We start from the raw sequence: 16,598 nt of genomic DNA, 5'->3' as shown, positions 1-16,598 counted from the left end.
CCACTGACCTCTTCATCAGAGGAGGGTCCTGAGTCAGACGAACCATTATCGTCGTCGTCCTCCATATCCCATTCTATCTGGGGCTCCGTGACCATTCTAGAAGTGGAAGGTTTTGGGGAAAGGAACGACATTTTTGCTTCCACCGCTGAGCTCACTTCTTCTCTTATAATGGAACGTAAATTCTCCACAAGAGAAGGGGAATCTTCAACCATTATTTTGTCTGTACATCTTTGGCAGATAGGTTTTTTACTATGTACTGCCAGATGCTTTTTGCAAATAGCACATTTTCTTTTCTGTGCAGATTCCCCACTCCTTCCGGATTCTCTTTATTCTGAAAGAACAAAGAAAAGAGCAGGGGCTCCTTTATTATAGAGGAAGGAGTGGGGCAACCGTCACCAGGAATAACCCACAGGTGATAGTGTAAAATAAAATCACTCCGGAGGAGGCTTACCGGACTGGGGGCCTTAGGGGCATCAGAAGGCTTCTCCTGCTGCAGACATGCCGAGGGATCCACTGCTGCTCTGCTGGAGACACTGAGCTGCGTTTTCCAGCTTCCCGACACCAATTTGAATCATTTCCTGGTCACCTGACCTGCCGGCGCGTCACATGGCCTAGCCGGGTTCACGTGACCGGATCTCGCGAGATCTCGGCCCATAGATCCCGCACGCCTTCTGGCCCTGCAAGCGGCTTCTTCCTGAGCCGATGCACCGTCCGGGGGCTTCCTAACGTGAGGACTTATGCCGGAAGCAAGCGGTGGGAGCCGTATCTCGCCCCCAGCGTCCGCCGCTCTGCCACAGCCCTCCTGCAAAGCAGGGAATACTCACCGCAGGCTGGGCGCATGGAACTTCGGCAGGAGGGAGCCTGCCCGCTTTCCACTCATCCCAAGGGACAGGAAACGACTGGAGAAGGTAATGGGGAGGAGGCATTTAAACTTCTGCTTTCTACGTCGTTTCCTGTCCCTGGGGGCGGGGTATCCTCCTGCTGAAGTGCTGTTGTGGGAGGTGTACGGAAAAAAAAAGTTAAAACTTTTAGTATTTTATAAAAAAGGACTTAGTAAAAGTTATGTTTTATAGGAGGATATACCTACTATACAGACGTGGACAAAATTGTTGGTACCCTTTGGTCAATGAAAGAAAAAGTCACAATGGTCACAGAAATAACTTTAATCTGACAAAAGTAATAATAAATTAAAATTCTATAAATGTTAACCAATGAAAGTCAGACATTGTTTTTCAACCATGCTTCAACAGAATTATGTAAAAAAATAAACTCATGAAACAGGCATGGACAAAAATGATGGTACCCCTAGAAAACACAGAACATAATGTGACCAAAGGGACATGTTAATTCAAGGTGTGTCCACTAATTAGCATCACAGGTGTCTACAACCTTGTAATCAGCCATTGGGCCTATATATATGGCTCCAGGTAATCACTGTGTTGTTTGGTGATATGGTGTGTACCACACTCGACATGGACCAGAGGAAGCAAAGGAAAGAGCTGTCTCAAGAGATCAGAAAGAAAATTATAGACAAGCATGTTAAAGGTAAAGGCTATAAGACCATCTCCAAGCAACTAGATGTTCCTGTGAGTACAGTTGCACATATTATTCATAAGTTTAAGATCCATGGGACTGTAGCCAACCTCCCTGGACGTGGCCGCAGGAGGAAAATTGATGACAAATCTAAGAGACGGATAATCCGAATGGTAACAAAAGAGCCTAGAAAGACTTCTAAAGAGATTCAAGGTGAACTTCATGCTCAAGGAACATCAGTGTCAGATCGCACCATCCGTCGTTGTTTGAGCCAAAGTGGACTACATGGGAGACGACCAAGGAGGACACCATTGTTGAAAACGAATCATAAAAAAGCAAGACTGGAATATGCCAAACTACATGTTGACAAGCCACAAAGCTTCTGGGAGAATGTCCTGTGGACAGATGAGACAAAAATCGAAGTTTTTGCCAAGGCACATCAGCTGTATGTTCACAGACGAAAAAATGAAGCATATCAAGAAAAGAACACTGTCCCTACTGTGAAACATGGAGGAGGCTCTGTTATGTTCTGGGGCTGCTTTGCTGCGTCTGGCACAGGGTGTCTTGAATCTGTGCAGGGTACAATGAAATCTCAAGACTATCAAGGAATTCTAGAGAGAAATGTACTAGCCAGTGTCAGAAAGCTTGGTCTCAGTCGCAGGTCATGGGTCTTGCAACAGGACAATGACCCAAAACACACCGCTAAAAACACCCAAGAATGGCTAAGAGGAAAAAATTGGACTATTCTAAAGTGGCCTTCTATGAGCCCTGACCTCAATCCTATTGAGCATCTTTGGAAGGAGCTGAAACATGCAGTCTGGAAAAGGCACCCTTCAAACCGGACACAACTGGAGCAGTTTGCTCATGAGGAGTGGGCCAAAATACCTGCTGAGAGGTGCAGATGTCTCATTGACAGTTACAGGAAGCGTTTGATTGCAGTGATTGCCTCAAAAGGTTGCGCAACAAAATATTAAGTTAGGGGTACCATCATTTTTGTCCATGCCTGTTTCATGAGTTTATTTTTTTACATAATTCTGTTGAAGCATGGTTGAAAAACAATGTCTGACTTTCATTGGTTAACATTTATAGAATTTTAATTTATTATTACTTTTGTCAGATTAAAGTTATTTCTGTGACCATTGTGACTTTTTCTTTCATTGACCAAAGGGTACCAACAATTTTGTCCACGTCTGTACATGAAAAATGGAAGTCCTTCGCACACATTTTTGATCAAATGTGTCTTGGGCCCATCTACCAACGTTAATGTAATCCAGAATAATCCCTAGTTCTGTTAGCTTTATAGATTTGCACCTGTGACTGGATGTGCTAGTCTAAATTGTCTTGATGTGTGCCACCATTCTAATCGCCGGGCTATGCCACCTTCCCCTCTATGCCACTACTCTGCCCGCTGTATGAACATTGTGCAAAAAGGAGATTTTTGTATAACTTACCAGTAAAATCTCTTTCTCGCTCTTCATTGGGGGACACAGAGACCTTGGGTATAGCTATGTCCTCTAGGAGGCGTTGACACTAGATAAAGCTGTTAGCTCCTCCCCTGGTAGCTATACCCCCTCCAGCCTGGAGAGAGAGCTTCAGTTTGTGAGAAGCAGTAGGAGAAGCAAGCTAAGAAAAAACACAGAACACCAACCATGGCAAGGACCCAACAGGCTCAAACCATCAACTGCCACAACTGTGACCAAACAACAATACTGGGTGGGTGCTGTGTCCCCCAATGAAGAGCGAGAAAGAGATTTTACTGGTAAGTTATACAAAAATCTCCTTTTCTCGCCCATATTCATTGGGGGACACAGAGACCTTGGGACGTCCAAGAGCAGTCCACAAGGGGGGGGGAAAGAAACACAGACCCATGGAGCCATCGCCCCTGCAGGCAACAGAAACTGCTGCCTGCAAGACCAAGCTTCCAGAAGCGGTGCCCGCCGATGCATAAGTATGCACTTGGCAAATATTTGTGAATGAGCGGAGGAGGGCAGTAGCCGCCCCGCACAACTGCGGCTGAACCTTGAACCATGCGAGCCCAAGAGCGCTAACCCCTCTGGTGAAAGGAGCCGCAACACTGAAGGGTGGAACCCTGCCCCGGGGACAGAAGTTCAACAAATGCAGACGTGCAATTGACACCCTGGAGGCCGCCAATGTTATGCGAGGACCCTCCGGAAAGACAAAACCAAGGCGAGCACGTACGCCGGAAGGAACTGGAGGCTGACAAATAAACAGTCAGAGCCCTGACAACGGCCAAACGACCCAACACCTGTTCCTTAGGGTGTGAAGGGAAGGTACGCAGAGATAGAAAGCCAGATTCTTCATTGAGATGAAAATCAGAGATCACCGTCGGGAGAAAGGAAGAACGGCCCCAGGGAAGCTCCTACCCCTGGCAAAACCAGGACAGGTTCAAGGGGAGAATTCCGGAGTGCTAAAAAGACCAAGGTCTGATCCCAAGGCGGTAAAAGGAGGACGGCATGGAGGAACCGTACGGCTATTCCCAGTAGGAAGGAATTGAGGACCCTGGGTGGGTCAGAGGACGCTGGAAGGCCACACAGTGCCGAACCTACCCAGCTAAGAACCAAAGCCCAAGCAAAAAACCCCGGATCCACCCCTGCTAAGGGGAAGCGCTCCACGGAAACGGAAGGGGTCCACCAATGTCCCCCCGAGCCGACCAGGTGTGACGGGAGACTGAGAAGCTGCCTGAATGAGGCATGCCCAACCGCAAGCCAGGAATCAACACATTGGATAGTCAAAGGTAGTGATGATATGAGAATCATTGACGGAAGAACTCCGTTAGCGACCGTGTATCGACGGTGTAGCAAAACCGCTTGACGGAAGCAAACAACCAAACCAAGATTAGAGAAAAACTTCTGCCTTAAGGAGGAAGAAGAGAAGGGGTGTCCCGTTCCAGGAACAAAACTCCATCAACAGACGCGACAGCACCCCCGCACATCCTGGCGTGGGGAGTCTCATAGTCTAGTCACGGAATGCGTAGCGAAAAGGCATGACTACATCGGACAGACATGCCGACACCAGTCAAGTATCGAGAGATAGTGGTACACACCGGTAGCGCGCCAGGACCAACGGTAGGAGTCACCTGTAGAAGGAGGAATACAGGAACGCCACAGGCCAACAGTCGGTCCAGAACGAGACCGAAAGAAAAAGAAAAAAAAAAAAAACACAGAACCAAAAACCCTGCATCACATAGATGAGGGGGAGTAGCAACAGAGGAACCACCAAGGTTTGCGGAATGGCCGTGAACCCCGAGCCAGAGAAGGAAGAACGGAAAGAGAAGGGGGAAGGACGAAGTCCGTTCCCCATCCGAGACTAGCAGTATACAGACGTAGCCACCGGATGAAAGCAGGGATGCCATACCCCGCCAAAGGAGGAGCCTATGCAGCGTACGCCACCGAATACGGAGACAGAAGAATCCGTCAACTGACGAAGGAGCCGTACAGGAGGAGCCAGATTACGCAATGGCTACTACAGGACCCCCATACCGTAGAGGAATCCGGTAGAAGTCACGGTACCATACCGCCCCAGGGAAGGAGAGCTAACTTTAAGCGCTCCACCCGGGAAGGGCGCTGAACAGGAACAACCGCCCAGCAAGCGTCAGAGTAGAACCCCTACCTGATAGAATGCCCCACTGTAGCGACTGCGAACGCTAGTACCCGCACAGGCTGAATAGGCTGCAAAGCTAAACCAGAGTGCCAACCCAAACACTTCCCACATCAGGAATGGTGGAAGAGAGTAAGGAGTCAGTGTAACACTTGGCCCTTTGGCACACAAACCAGATATGTGCAATGGTGTACGCACCACTACTGATGCGGACAACACCGTTCCCGATTGGGACAATGGAAACCCATAGAGATGGGAGCCCCTAGGACACAAGTGGGTTTGGGCAGGAGTTATAATCCTGCCCAAAACCAGCTCCAAGAACACAATGAGGAACAGCCACCGTATGCACTGGCGGAACTCATATAGTACTAGAGTAAGTGTACCGAGCACCGTCAAGTACCGACTGTCGCCACGCCCCCAATGAAATAAGCGCAGGCACCTAGAGCCGTGGCGCCGTTGAATTGCAGAATCTGAAGAAGTACAGATACTCCCCCGCTAGTGATCACTAGCGAAAGAGGGTAAGGCAAGTAGTAAGAACAATGACGCGCAACACTCCGCCTAAGGAAGGATAGTGCGACAGTCGGACGTATCCAAACTGGTGCCACAGGCAGACACCCCACCAGAAGGGGGGTTAATATCCACGGTGAAAACTAGTGCATATGGCAATCCTGTACCCTATGGGAGAGCAATTAGCACCCGAGACAGGAGGCAATGGATACAGTACCCCTTGTGACCGGTGAGAATGGAATCGCTCCACCAATGGAAGGAGCTAATGAACACGGCAGGTACAGAACCCAGTGGAGGTACAATTCCGCCACCTACAGAAGGGGGAATGCACTGAAAATAGTGTTATTGTACCTAGTCCACCCATGGCAGGGGACAAAGTATAAAGGTGAACACCGTATCGTAGTGGTGCAACTATACCACCTAAGGAAGGGGGTAATGCCCACGACAAGTGCTACTGGCCACCGTAGACGCAACCTAAGGAGATTGATTCGGATTCACGTCAAGGCCCGAATCAGTGATTCTCCTCACCCCCCCTTCGGGCGGACCCACTCCCGTGAGAGAGGGTGCACCCGAGCGTGACCCTGGGAGGAAGGGAGGGGGAGTGGAGATATCGAGGAGAAGACGACCTGCTGTGGTCCGCTTGCGCGCAGGTATATGCATTAGAAAATCGCCCCTAGCAGTCGCGGACTGCGCAGTTGGGGCTTATCAACCAAACTACCTGGGGGTGGATTGGGAACAGAGGTCCTGTATACAAAGGAACCCGCGGAAAATTATCAACCCAACAACCCTAGAGGGTGGATTGGGAATTTCCAGTCTTTTCCCCCCACTGGAATCGCGCAGGTGGGGAATTATCAACCAAACGACCCCATGGGGCGGATTGGGAATTCCAGAGGTTCTCCACAGTATGGCTCAGGTAGAGAATATCGACCAAACGGCACCGGAGGACGGATTGGGATTCCGCAGAGATCCTTAACTGAATTGCGCAGGTGGAGAATTACGGGAATACTTCAGCTGTCCTCCTGTGAGTTGCGAAGGTGGAGAGTTATCAACCAAACGACCCCAGAGGGTGGAATGGGAATTCCAGAGGTTCTCCGCTGTATTGAGCAGGCGGAGAATTATCAACCAAACAACCCCGGAGGGTGGATTAGGAATTGTGGAGGTTCTCCGCTGTATCGAACAGGTGGAGAACTACCAACCAAACGACCCCGGAGGGTGGAATGGGAATTCCAGAGGTTCTCCGCTGTATTGAGCCGGTGGAGAATTATCAACCAAACTACCCCGGAGGGTGAATTGGGAATTGCGGAGGCTCTCCACTGTATTGAACAGGTGGAGAATTATCAACCAAACGACCCCGGAGGGTGGAATGGGAGTTCCAGAGGCTCTCCGCTGTATTGAGCAGGTGGAGAATCATGACCAATGACCCCGGAGGGTGGATTGGTAATTGCAGCGGTCCTCAACTGCATTGCACCGGTGGAAAGAATCAACCAAGCTTCCCCTGAGGGTGGGTTGGGAACTGTCAGAGGTCCTCCACTGGACTACGCAGGTGGAGGATTATCAACCAAACGGCCCAGAGGGCGGAGTGGGAAACTACGGTAAGAGAGGTCGTCACATGTCCGGGGCAGGACACGGGCCCATTTTTGTGCCGCACAGTCAGAGTGTAGACATTTATTTCCAGCTTCATTTAACTTTTTTTTTTTTTTTTTTTTTTCAAAACTGGTCTGCCTAGCCTCAAGTGGATAAGAGGCAGGAAGGGGTTAACAGTGCAATAAGCAATTTTATTTTTCCCAGGCCATCCAACCCCTGATAATCCGGAGCAGGCCCAACAGAAGTGGCTGGCCGGAAAGGGTTAACCAATAACGACATTAGGTCCAGGGGCGGTGCTGATGGGGGCGGGGCAGCGGCAGCTAGGCGGGAAGAACTCGCGCCAGCCCGCCACCCTCCCCCTCTGAGTCGCGGCCTAGCAGGTCGCGAAACCAGGGCCTAAAGTACCGATGCACAGCCACCCCGGACCCTCCCCCTCTGTACTGAAGTCAGCCGGAGAGTGGAGGGACCCGGAGCGGAGCGCGACACACATCCCGCCTGAGAAGCCGCACCGCGGCCGGGATGACAACAGGGGAAGGAAGCCTATAGGCCCCAAGAGAAGCCGGGGCCTAAATTTGCAGCGGCGCCCGGAGGACCGGGATGTTCACCCCGCGGCCGGAATCGTGACAGCCGGAGGTCCATGTTAAGTAAGTGCCCCTCGGCGCGAGACTACCGCAAGGGGTCAGATGTCCGCGAACAGCCAGGGGCGTTAACCCTTTCGGAGCTGCGTGCGTGACGCCTGCTCCCGAAAGAGTAAATTAAAGGATACTGCAGCCAGTGGAGACGGACTGCGCCCAGTCTGTCGCCGGAGGTGCCCGGAGAGAAGATACATTAACCCTCTAAGAGCCGGAAACAGTCGGCCTAGAGGGCAAGTGAAAGGGGGACCGCGTGTCGCATGGCGCCCGCCGGATTAACCCCTTCTCTCTTTTAGGGGTCTTGTCATAGTTGATTAAAGCCCCCTGGCCGTTAACCATAGGGCGACCCAGACTGTCAAAGATGGAGGGAGGGGGAAGAGGTCTTCATACTCACCTAGTCCCATGTACTCACCTATCTCATCCTCTTCTCTTCACCCTCCCGAAGTGGACCCTCAAGGTCACCTTATCCAGCAGGGTCACCTCCTCAGCAGCTGGCACCGGAGTGGCAGGCGTCTGGTATGGCGGGAGGGTCTTCTCTTTGGCGGACCTAGGTGACCCCTTGGCTGGCGGGATGCAGGGGAGCGAGGCTGCCCTGGTCCACTTTGTCTTCTGTGGGGGAGGCAGCAGTGCGGAATCGGCACTGGCGCAACTCGACCCCGGGAGAACAGGGAGGCGAGGCGACCACTGTTGTCCCATCTGAAAAGGAAGGAAAAAAATAAAATCTTCAGGAGATCCCTGCAGAGCAGGGAGGTCTTGCCTCCTATTGACACTAGAGAAAACTGAAGCTCTCTCTCCAGGCTGGAGGGGGTATAGCTACCAGGGGAGGAGCTAACAGCTTTATCTAGTGTCAACGCTTCCTAGAGGACATAGCTATACCCAAGGTCTCTGTGTCCCCCAATGAATATGGGCGAGAAAAATAACCATGGCCTTTAGAAAACTCAGTCATTTCTTTTATTTTTTGACAATACATTCTTACACAACATGCAGAATAATTTGCTCAATAAAAATCTTCCCAGGGCAGGAGACGTGGACCTCCTCCCACATTATGTTGCTTAATTTTATATTTTGTGCTCCCATCATATTATACTGACTGTATCCACACACACTGGGCTCCAGATACTGAGAACCGACCCACTTCTTAGGTATTGAGTAGTAGACTCCTGTCTAATATATATATATATATATATATATATATATATATAATATCTTAAAAATTGTTGCTCATAGCAACCAATCAGCGCTCGGCTTTTATTACTTAAACTGAAAGCTGTACTGTGATTGGTTGCTATGGACAGACCCTTTTGATAAATTTGCTCCACTAAATACAAACTCAGCCGTGCACATTAAGTGGTCATTCTGGGACAATGGAGCAGATCTATCATAGCCCGGTGGCGTATGCTGCTCCTGATTTATGACGAGGTGTTCACATCATAATATATTAGATGCATCAGGAGGCAGTCCCATGTCTGGCGTAGATTTTAGTGTTCTTCCACACCAAAAAAAACTTGTCAGGAAAGTGACGAGACCAAAGGAGAAGCGGCACTTGTGCAAAAAGTTTTGCATAAATGCGGTTGAAAAAGTCGCAAACGTGCAATTTTGGCATATCTTAATGATAAATCGGCTGCATCACTTTAAACCAGCATTAGTAAACTGAGTCATAAATGTAAAAATGTATTAGATGTGGAACTAAAACCTTCGTAGGAACTAGTAAAACAAAGTCAACTACTAATAAATCTTGTCATACATTCATCATACACCTCAAATTTGATATAAAATTTTATTTTTTTATTTCACTTTGTTATATACATATTATACAATATGTAGCACATGATCTCATGGAAGACGTGACTTCAGTTACATTGTAACAATGTATGAAATGCCAAGGAGAGGGCAAGCCACACGACATGAAGAGAGAACAGCAGCCATCGCTGTATAATTCAAGGCACTTGAGACGTTCCTTTAGATTCTTGAGACATGAACAATCTGTTTCTCAGGAAACAAACAATATCTGATAATATTTTCTGATGGCTTCAAGAAGACACAGGCGGCCAGGCTTTGGTGACGTCTGCGTGTGCAGCTTCTGGAATCCACTGACAAAACGCATGTAAGAGGTCTGGGGAAGAAAAGAGTTCATTTCAGTGTGTGAATGTGTGAACAATAGAGTAAAAGGGAACCATCAACCAATGCTAACATCACCCACTATAACTTTCAAATTAGTGATCAAGGTTTCATATACCCATAAAAATGGCGGCAATGCTTTCCCACCACATGGGTCTGAAAACAATGCCAAGCCTTCAAACCATACACATAAGGCATAAATGCCGAGGAACACCCCGACATTTATGTTTAATATGCACAGTTCTATTGGCCAGATGCATACCAAAATATCGTTATCCATTTGGCTGGCCACTGAAAGCCCGAAAAAATCTAAACCACAAAGTGTAAATTAGCTTTTATTACAATGGAAGTAAATGGCAGATGTTTGCAATGGTGTAGACATAGCGGCTGGGGAATAGTTCCAGTTGCACTGGAAAGTGCTGCCTGAACTAAGAGCAAACATAGCATAACCTACAGGGCTGCACAAAGATAACGTGTTCCTATATATTTCTATAAAAAAATCCAAAAGGATGCAGCACTCTGCAGCCACAATGAGGGTACATGCCTGTGGACCCCAACACACCGTCCAACTTCACAATACGCACTACAACAGCAGTGAAAATCTCTGCTTGTAAATAAAAGCTTAAAGGCCTCTATCACATGGTCATTATTTGTAAGCCAAAACCAGGAGTGGGTCCAAAACACAGAAGAGGAATACAAACGTCTATTATACCTTTTCTCTATTGGTTCCACTACTGGTTTTCGCTTTCAAATACTGACCACGTGAAAGAAGCCAAAAGTTATTTACATCTTCGGGGGCAATTTATTTTTAGGATTGCATTTGACTAAATTTGGGCTAAAAACCATGTCCTCGATTGATCTTTATTAAAAATATTGACCCGTTCTGTCACAAAGGGTTAACTGTCTAGCTGTGCGAATCGTACTTATTACTTTGTGCCGGTCATCTAATAAACCTGATCTTTAATTTATTAAAATGGTCATAAACACTTATTTAAGCCTCATTCTTTGCTGCCTGACGGAAAGGGTAAAACTACAGATCCTGCTGCTAGAGAATCTAAAGACTGCACAAAGAAATGGGCTCAAAATGTTTAATAAAGACCAATTGAAAAAATGCACAATACAATAATAAAACAAATGCCAACAAAGCTGTACCTAGCCTTTGAAGGGGTTGTGCCATCTGGGACTTTGATGGCATATTGCTAGGATATTCCAATAAAGTGTGATGGGTGCGGGTCCCACCTCTGAGCCCCGCATCCATCTCTAAAAAATAAAGGAGAGTGCACCATCCATCCGTGCTGGCCCTGCATTAATTACTATGGGAGCTCTGAAAAAACAGGTTGGGTTATTTTCATAAGTCCCATAGAAATGAATGGAGAGCGCACTGCGCAAGCACAGCCAACGCTACACTGACTTTGGAACTGAGGGAAATGACCAAGCTGATTGCCTATTTTCAGAACTCCCATAGAAAAAGAGAACGGCTATTTTCTGCTCACTTTGGTGGGTCCCGTTCTGGATACAGGTGCAGGTCCCAGAGATAGGTGGCATATCACTATCAGGGGTAAGCAACCTCCGGCTCCCAGCTGTTGTGAAACTACAATTCCCAGCATGCTCCATTCATTTCTATGAGAGTTCTTAGAGCAGAGCAATTATGCATACTGGGAGTGTAGTTTCACAACAGCTGGGAGCCGGAGGTTGCCTACCCCGACACTGGAGCCTATGTCTCATTTGAGACACCCAGTGACAAGGTGAATGGGGGCCTACAGAGACAAGTAATGTATAGCTTGGGAGCTTTTCAGGCACATAAGGCAAACAGACAATGCAAAAGCACCCTTCTTAACAGAGCCACAGACTGAAGACCACTATTTAAATACAAGAATCCTAGCTTATAAAGGCTTCTTGTGATCCATGCAATTACTATAATGGGGAATTTAGCTTAGTAGATTAAGGCGATGTCCTCATGTACGGAAACTTCTCTAAATCTCATCCACACGCGGAGGAAAAACAGCTGCATAAGCACCGAGACATAAGATGTGCTTTAAACCCATAGAATGTCTATTCTTTCGGCAGATTTTCACTTGGTGAAATTAGCGTTAAAGCTGTGATAAAAAACTGACAAAATCCACGTGTAAAACATAGGGTTGTTGCGGGTATCGAAATTTCGATTTCCAATCGATACTTTTGTCCCGGTATCGATACGATACCAGGATTACCATTTTTTCGATACTAGCCTGCTCTACTGCGCAGTCTAGTATCACAGAACATAAGCGCACTGCTGTGAGCGCGCTCATGTTCCCTCAGCAGCACAAGGGAGAAGGAAGCAGTCTCTCCCTCCCCCTGTGCCGCTGCCACCAATGGGGGGAGAGAGGGGCGGGTGCACTGTGCACGCAATGATAGGAGGACCTTTAATGGGTCGGACTTTAAGTTAGCAGGACATGTAGAGCGGGCCAAGGGCTCTCCCTGCACCTATCATTATTCCTGGGCGCCACTCCGTTCGCCCGCTGTGCCCCCGTTAAAGTCTCCTGCTCCGTATGCTAATTACTACTATCAGAGCGATGGGGAGGAGACATCAGCTTCTCTAGTGGGCGTTACTTCTCCCTGGCTGTAGCGCTGTCCAATCGCAGCTCAGGGAGAAGGAACGCCCAGGAGAGAAGCTGATGTCTCCTCCCCATCGCTCCGATAGTACTAATCAGTGCGCCCGCCCCCAGTATTAGAAGCATTGGTGGCGCAGCACCCCCCCCCCCCCTCAGTATTAAAATCATTGGTGGTAATGGCCACAGGATCCCCTCTCCCCTCCTCATTGGTGGTGCAGTGGCAGCTTCTGATCGGAGCCCCAGCAGTGTAAGCCTGGGGCTCCGATCGCTTACCATGGCAGCCAGGACACTACTGAAGCCCTGGCTGCCATGGTAACATCCCTGATGCTGTGTGCACAAAGCACAGAGCAGCAGGGACAGTGTGAAGTCCTATTCACCCTGATAGAGCTCTATCAGGGTGATAGAGCTCTATCAGGGTGATAGAGCTCTATCAGGGTGATAGAGCTCTATCAGGGTGATAGAGCTCTATCAGGGTGATAGAGCTCTATCAGGGTGATAGAGCTCTATCAGGGTGATAGAGCTCTATCAGGGTGATAGAGCTCTATCAGGGTGATAGAGCTCTATCAGGGTGATAGAGCTCTATCAGGGTGATAGAGCTCTATCAGGGTGATAGAGCTCTATCAGGGTGAATAGGACAAGGGATGAAAAATAAATCCCAGGTTCTAGTCCCTAAATGGTTATAAAAAAAAAAAAAAAAAAAAAAAAAAAAAGTTAAACAAAAAACCCCACCATTTTAAGTGTAAATTACATATAAATCACCACGTACGAAAAGTCCAAACTATTAAAATAGAAAAAATCTATGCGGTGAACGCCGGAACAGAAAAAAATACATAAAAACTGTGATTCGCCATTTTTTTAAAAGGCGGAATGCACGTGGCTTTTTTGGTTTATTTTTTTTCCGCGTGGTATCGAATATCGCAATACTTTTTTATGGTATCGAAATCGAATCAAAAATTCGCAACAACTCTAGTAAAACATGCAGACTTTGACACAGATTTGTCACTGAATTTTAAACGTATATTTTCCCGTCCCATGTGGAAGGCACCTTTATAATGTCGATACAAACACATCCTGGAACAGAAAACAGTTGTAAAAGAAGAATCAACGACAATACAATAACAAAACTTACACTTGGGGTCATTTTTCCAGGCTGCAAGTAACGAGGACAGATTGTCTGCCTTTTCAGAAACCAAGGCTTTCAATAAAATTTCTGTTCTAGGCTGAAGCCTGTGAAGAATATAAGATTTCACGTTAAAATGACCAACACAGAACAACGGCATAACAAATATACGATTGCCTGCACTTCCTAATAAGAGGACCCCTATGTGGCAACCTCAGCCACTGCTTCTACACGTGGTAACAGAATGATTGCCACAAATAAAGTTGTGGCTGCACCGTTGACTTGGGACTGGGGTGAGGCGGAAAGCTGCAGCACATTTTGGAGACAACGTAGTGGTGCTGCAGAGAAACTGAATACGTTCCCCTCACAGGTTACAGCGATGGGTTACAGCTAAATCACTGAGAATTCTAGCATGTAATCAGCTAATCATCAGGGGGTCAAATTAATTAGCATGATGACATATTAAAAGGGTTCTGTCATCAGATCTGTCTAAATAAAACCATCTCAGCGGAGACATGTGCGCTTGACATCATTGTCTTGGACGCTTGGTTCCATATTCCTAGGTGCACGCATTCTTAAGAAAACTGATGTAAAAATAATCCCCTAGGAGCAACAAGGGAGGTGCTGTTGCACCTCGTTGCTCCCAGAGGCTCCGCTCATTGGCCCTCACCTTTCATTGCTCCGAGGTGCTCAATTGCATATTATAAAACATCAATTTTCTCAAGCAAGTGGGCACCTAGGAAGATGGGACCCTGATGTTCAACTGTCAAGTGCAACGTTTCTAATGACAGAACCCATTCTAAAGCCAAAACGCACTAACACCATAGCAATGATTGCAGTTCAGTGACTCACTTGGCCCACGTTTTAAGCATTGTCACAGGGCTTGATAGTAAAATACGGTTGTAGGAGCCCAGTTTTTTGATCACCTGAAATAAAAACAAAAGTGGATTATTTGGAGCACGGGTGCACAACAATTTCTGGTTTAGGGGTCGCATTGTCACATTGCTCTATTTCAAGGGGTCAAGGGGTTGTGTCACTTCAGCAAGTGGCATTTATCATGTGGAGAAAGGCAATACAAGGAACTTACTAATGTATTCTGTTTATCCATATTGACTCCTTTGCTGGCTTGATTAATTTTTCCAGCACATTATACACTGCTCGTTTCCATGGTTACGACCACCCCCTGTAATCCATCAGCGGTGGCCGTGTTTGCACACTATAGGAAAAAGTGCCGATCTCTCTGGTGGCCGGGACCTTTAGAGCTCACATAGGCTGGAGCTTTTTTCTACAGTGTGCAAGCACGACCACCACTGATGTATTGCAGGGTGGTCATAACCCTGGAAACGAGCAGTGTATAACAGAATAAAAAAATGAATCCAGCCAGCAAAGGAAGCAATATGGACAATCACAATACATTAGTAAGTACCTTGTATTAACTTTCTCTACATGATAAATGCTATTTGCTGAAGTGACAAAACTACTTTAAGAGGCAACATTTCCTTCCATTATGCCTCCTATTCATAAATCAGCGCTCACCTGATTTAAAAAAAAAGGCCTTAATGACTAGAAACTATTTTGTGTGCGTATGAGACCACTATAAGGACTGGCTGCTTAGTAGCTAAAGTGGAGGCAGTTCAAAAGTTGATTTTGATGGGAGGTAGCAGGAGAGGTTTGATATCCCAAAGCAGGAGAGGTTTGATATCCCAAGTGTATGCTTTGTTGTTGGAAAAATTCCTCGCTGCTTTTCCATTGTCGAGGATGAGTAAATAGGAAAGAGATGTAGGAGAGATTCCGAAAGATCAATGGGCTGATATACTGGAAGCAGTGCCAAAGGAGTCCCTGAGTGAGCAGGGCAAGTTGTCGCAACTCTTTATCCTACACAGAGTGTATAAAACACCGGTGTTTTTGCATAGGGTTGGATGTAGGGCGGATGCAAAGTGTCCTAGGTGTTCGGAAGAGCCTGTGGACTTACTGCATATGCTTTGGTCTTGCCCAGTTATTGCACGCTACTGGGAAGAGATATTAGACTTGATACACCAGCATATGGAGTTAAGGGTGCAAAGTGACCCGAAAGTATGTATATTGGGATATGTCTCTGGGAATATTGGGAATTTGCTAAAATTGCTATAGGTAGACTGTTGTATGTTGCCAGGAAATTAGTGGCGCTACACTGGATTCAGAGTAACCCACCAGCACTAGGCGAATTTGTAAGGAAGGTTCATGATATGTTGATGGCAGAGAAAAGAGTTTTCACTAAGAGAGGATGCCCTCAAAAGTTCGATAAAATTTGGGGCGATTGGCAGGCGCATAGCCCTATAGTTGTATGATTTTTTTAAGAAACCTGAATGAGCGACAACCAGGCATTCCAGTTAATTATATGTTTGGGTGGGTTGGGATGGGGGGGGGGGGGGGGGAGGTTACAGGAGTATTCTTGCTTGCCTTTTGAAATAATATGTACACATGTAATAGAGATATTTTTATGTCTTTATGCTACCATGTACTTATACGCTGTAGTGTAATGGTGTGATCTGGAAACAGACAAAGTCACGTGAATATTGTTTCATAATTTTACCTTATATGTAACAATAAAAAAGATTTGATTAAAAAAAAGAAACTATTTTGTGATTAGTGCACATGCTGGCTTTAAAGAGGACCTTTCACTAGTTTACAAACTAAAAACTAACTATATCTGTGGGCAGAGGGTCCCCCTGCATTTACTAGTATGTCTGGGCTATGAGCTGTGAGCTGCGATTGGCCAGCGCTGCAGCAAGGGACACGCCTTATACAAAAAATCAGTCCAGTACAACAGACGGAGCTGCAGACACCGGAGCCTATACCGGGCGAACCGAGCGGCGCCCAGGCATACTAGTAAGTGCAGGGGGACCCCTGGGCGCT

General features: G+C 47.1%; 1 protein-coding gene across 2 annotated transcripts in view; it reads right to left on the bottom strand.

Annotated features, from left to right (window-relative positions):
- Positions 1-9,637: 9,637 nt before the first annotated feature.
- DHX37 (DEAH-box helicase 37) overlaps positions 9,638-16,598 on the bottom strand; it is a 63,888-nt gene continuing 56,927 nt past the window's right edge. For both annotated transcript variants that reach the window (XM_044275650.1, XM_044275651.1), the window contains exons 26-28: positions 14,556-14,629; positions 13,713-13,810; positions 9,638-9,987 (exon numbers count right to left, since the gene is read on the bottom strand). In XM_044275650.1, coding sequence (XP_044131585.1) covers positions 9,905-9,987; positions 13,713-13,810; positions 14,556-14,629 — 255 coding nt within the window. In that variant the 3' untranslated portion in view covers positions 9,638-9,904. The remainder of the gene's footprint in view (positions 9,988-13,712; positions 13,811-14,555; positions 14,630-16,598) is intronic.

The sequence above is a fragment of the Bufo gargarizans genome, chromosome 1 (assembly GCF_014858855.1).
Source record: "Bufo gargarizans isolate SCDJY-AF-19 chromosome 1, ASM1485885v1, whole genome shotgun sequence".
Classification (NCBI taxonomy): Eukaryota; Metazoa; Chordata; class Amphibia; order Anura; family Bufonidae; genus Bufo; species Bufo gargarizans.
Note: the sequence above shows the minus strand (reverse complement) of the source record. Positions and strands in the feature narration are given on the sequence as shown.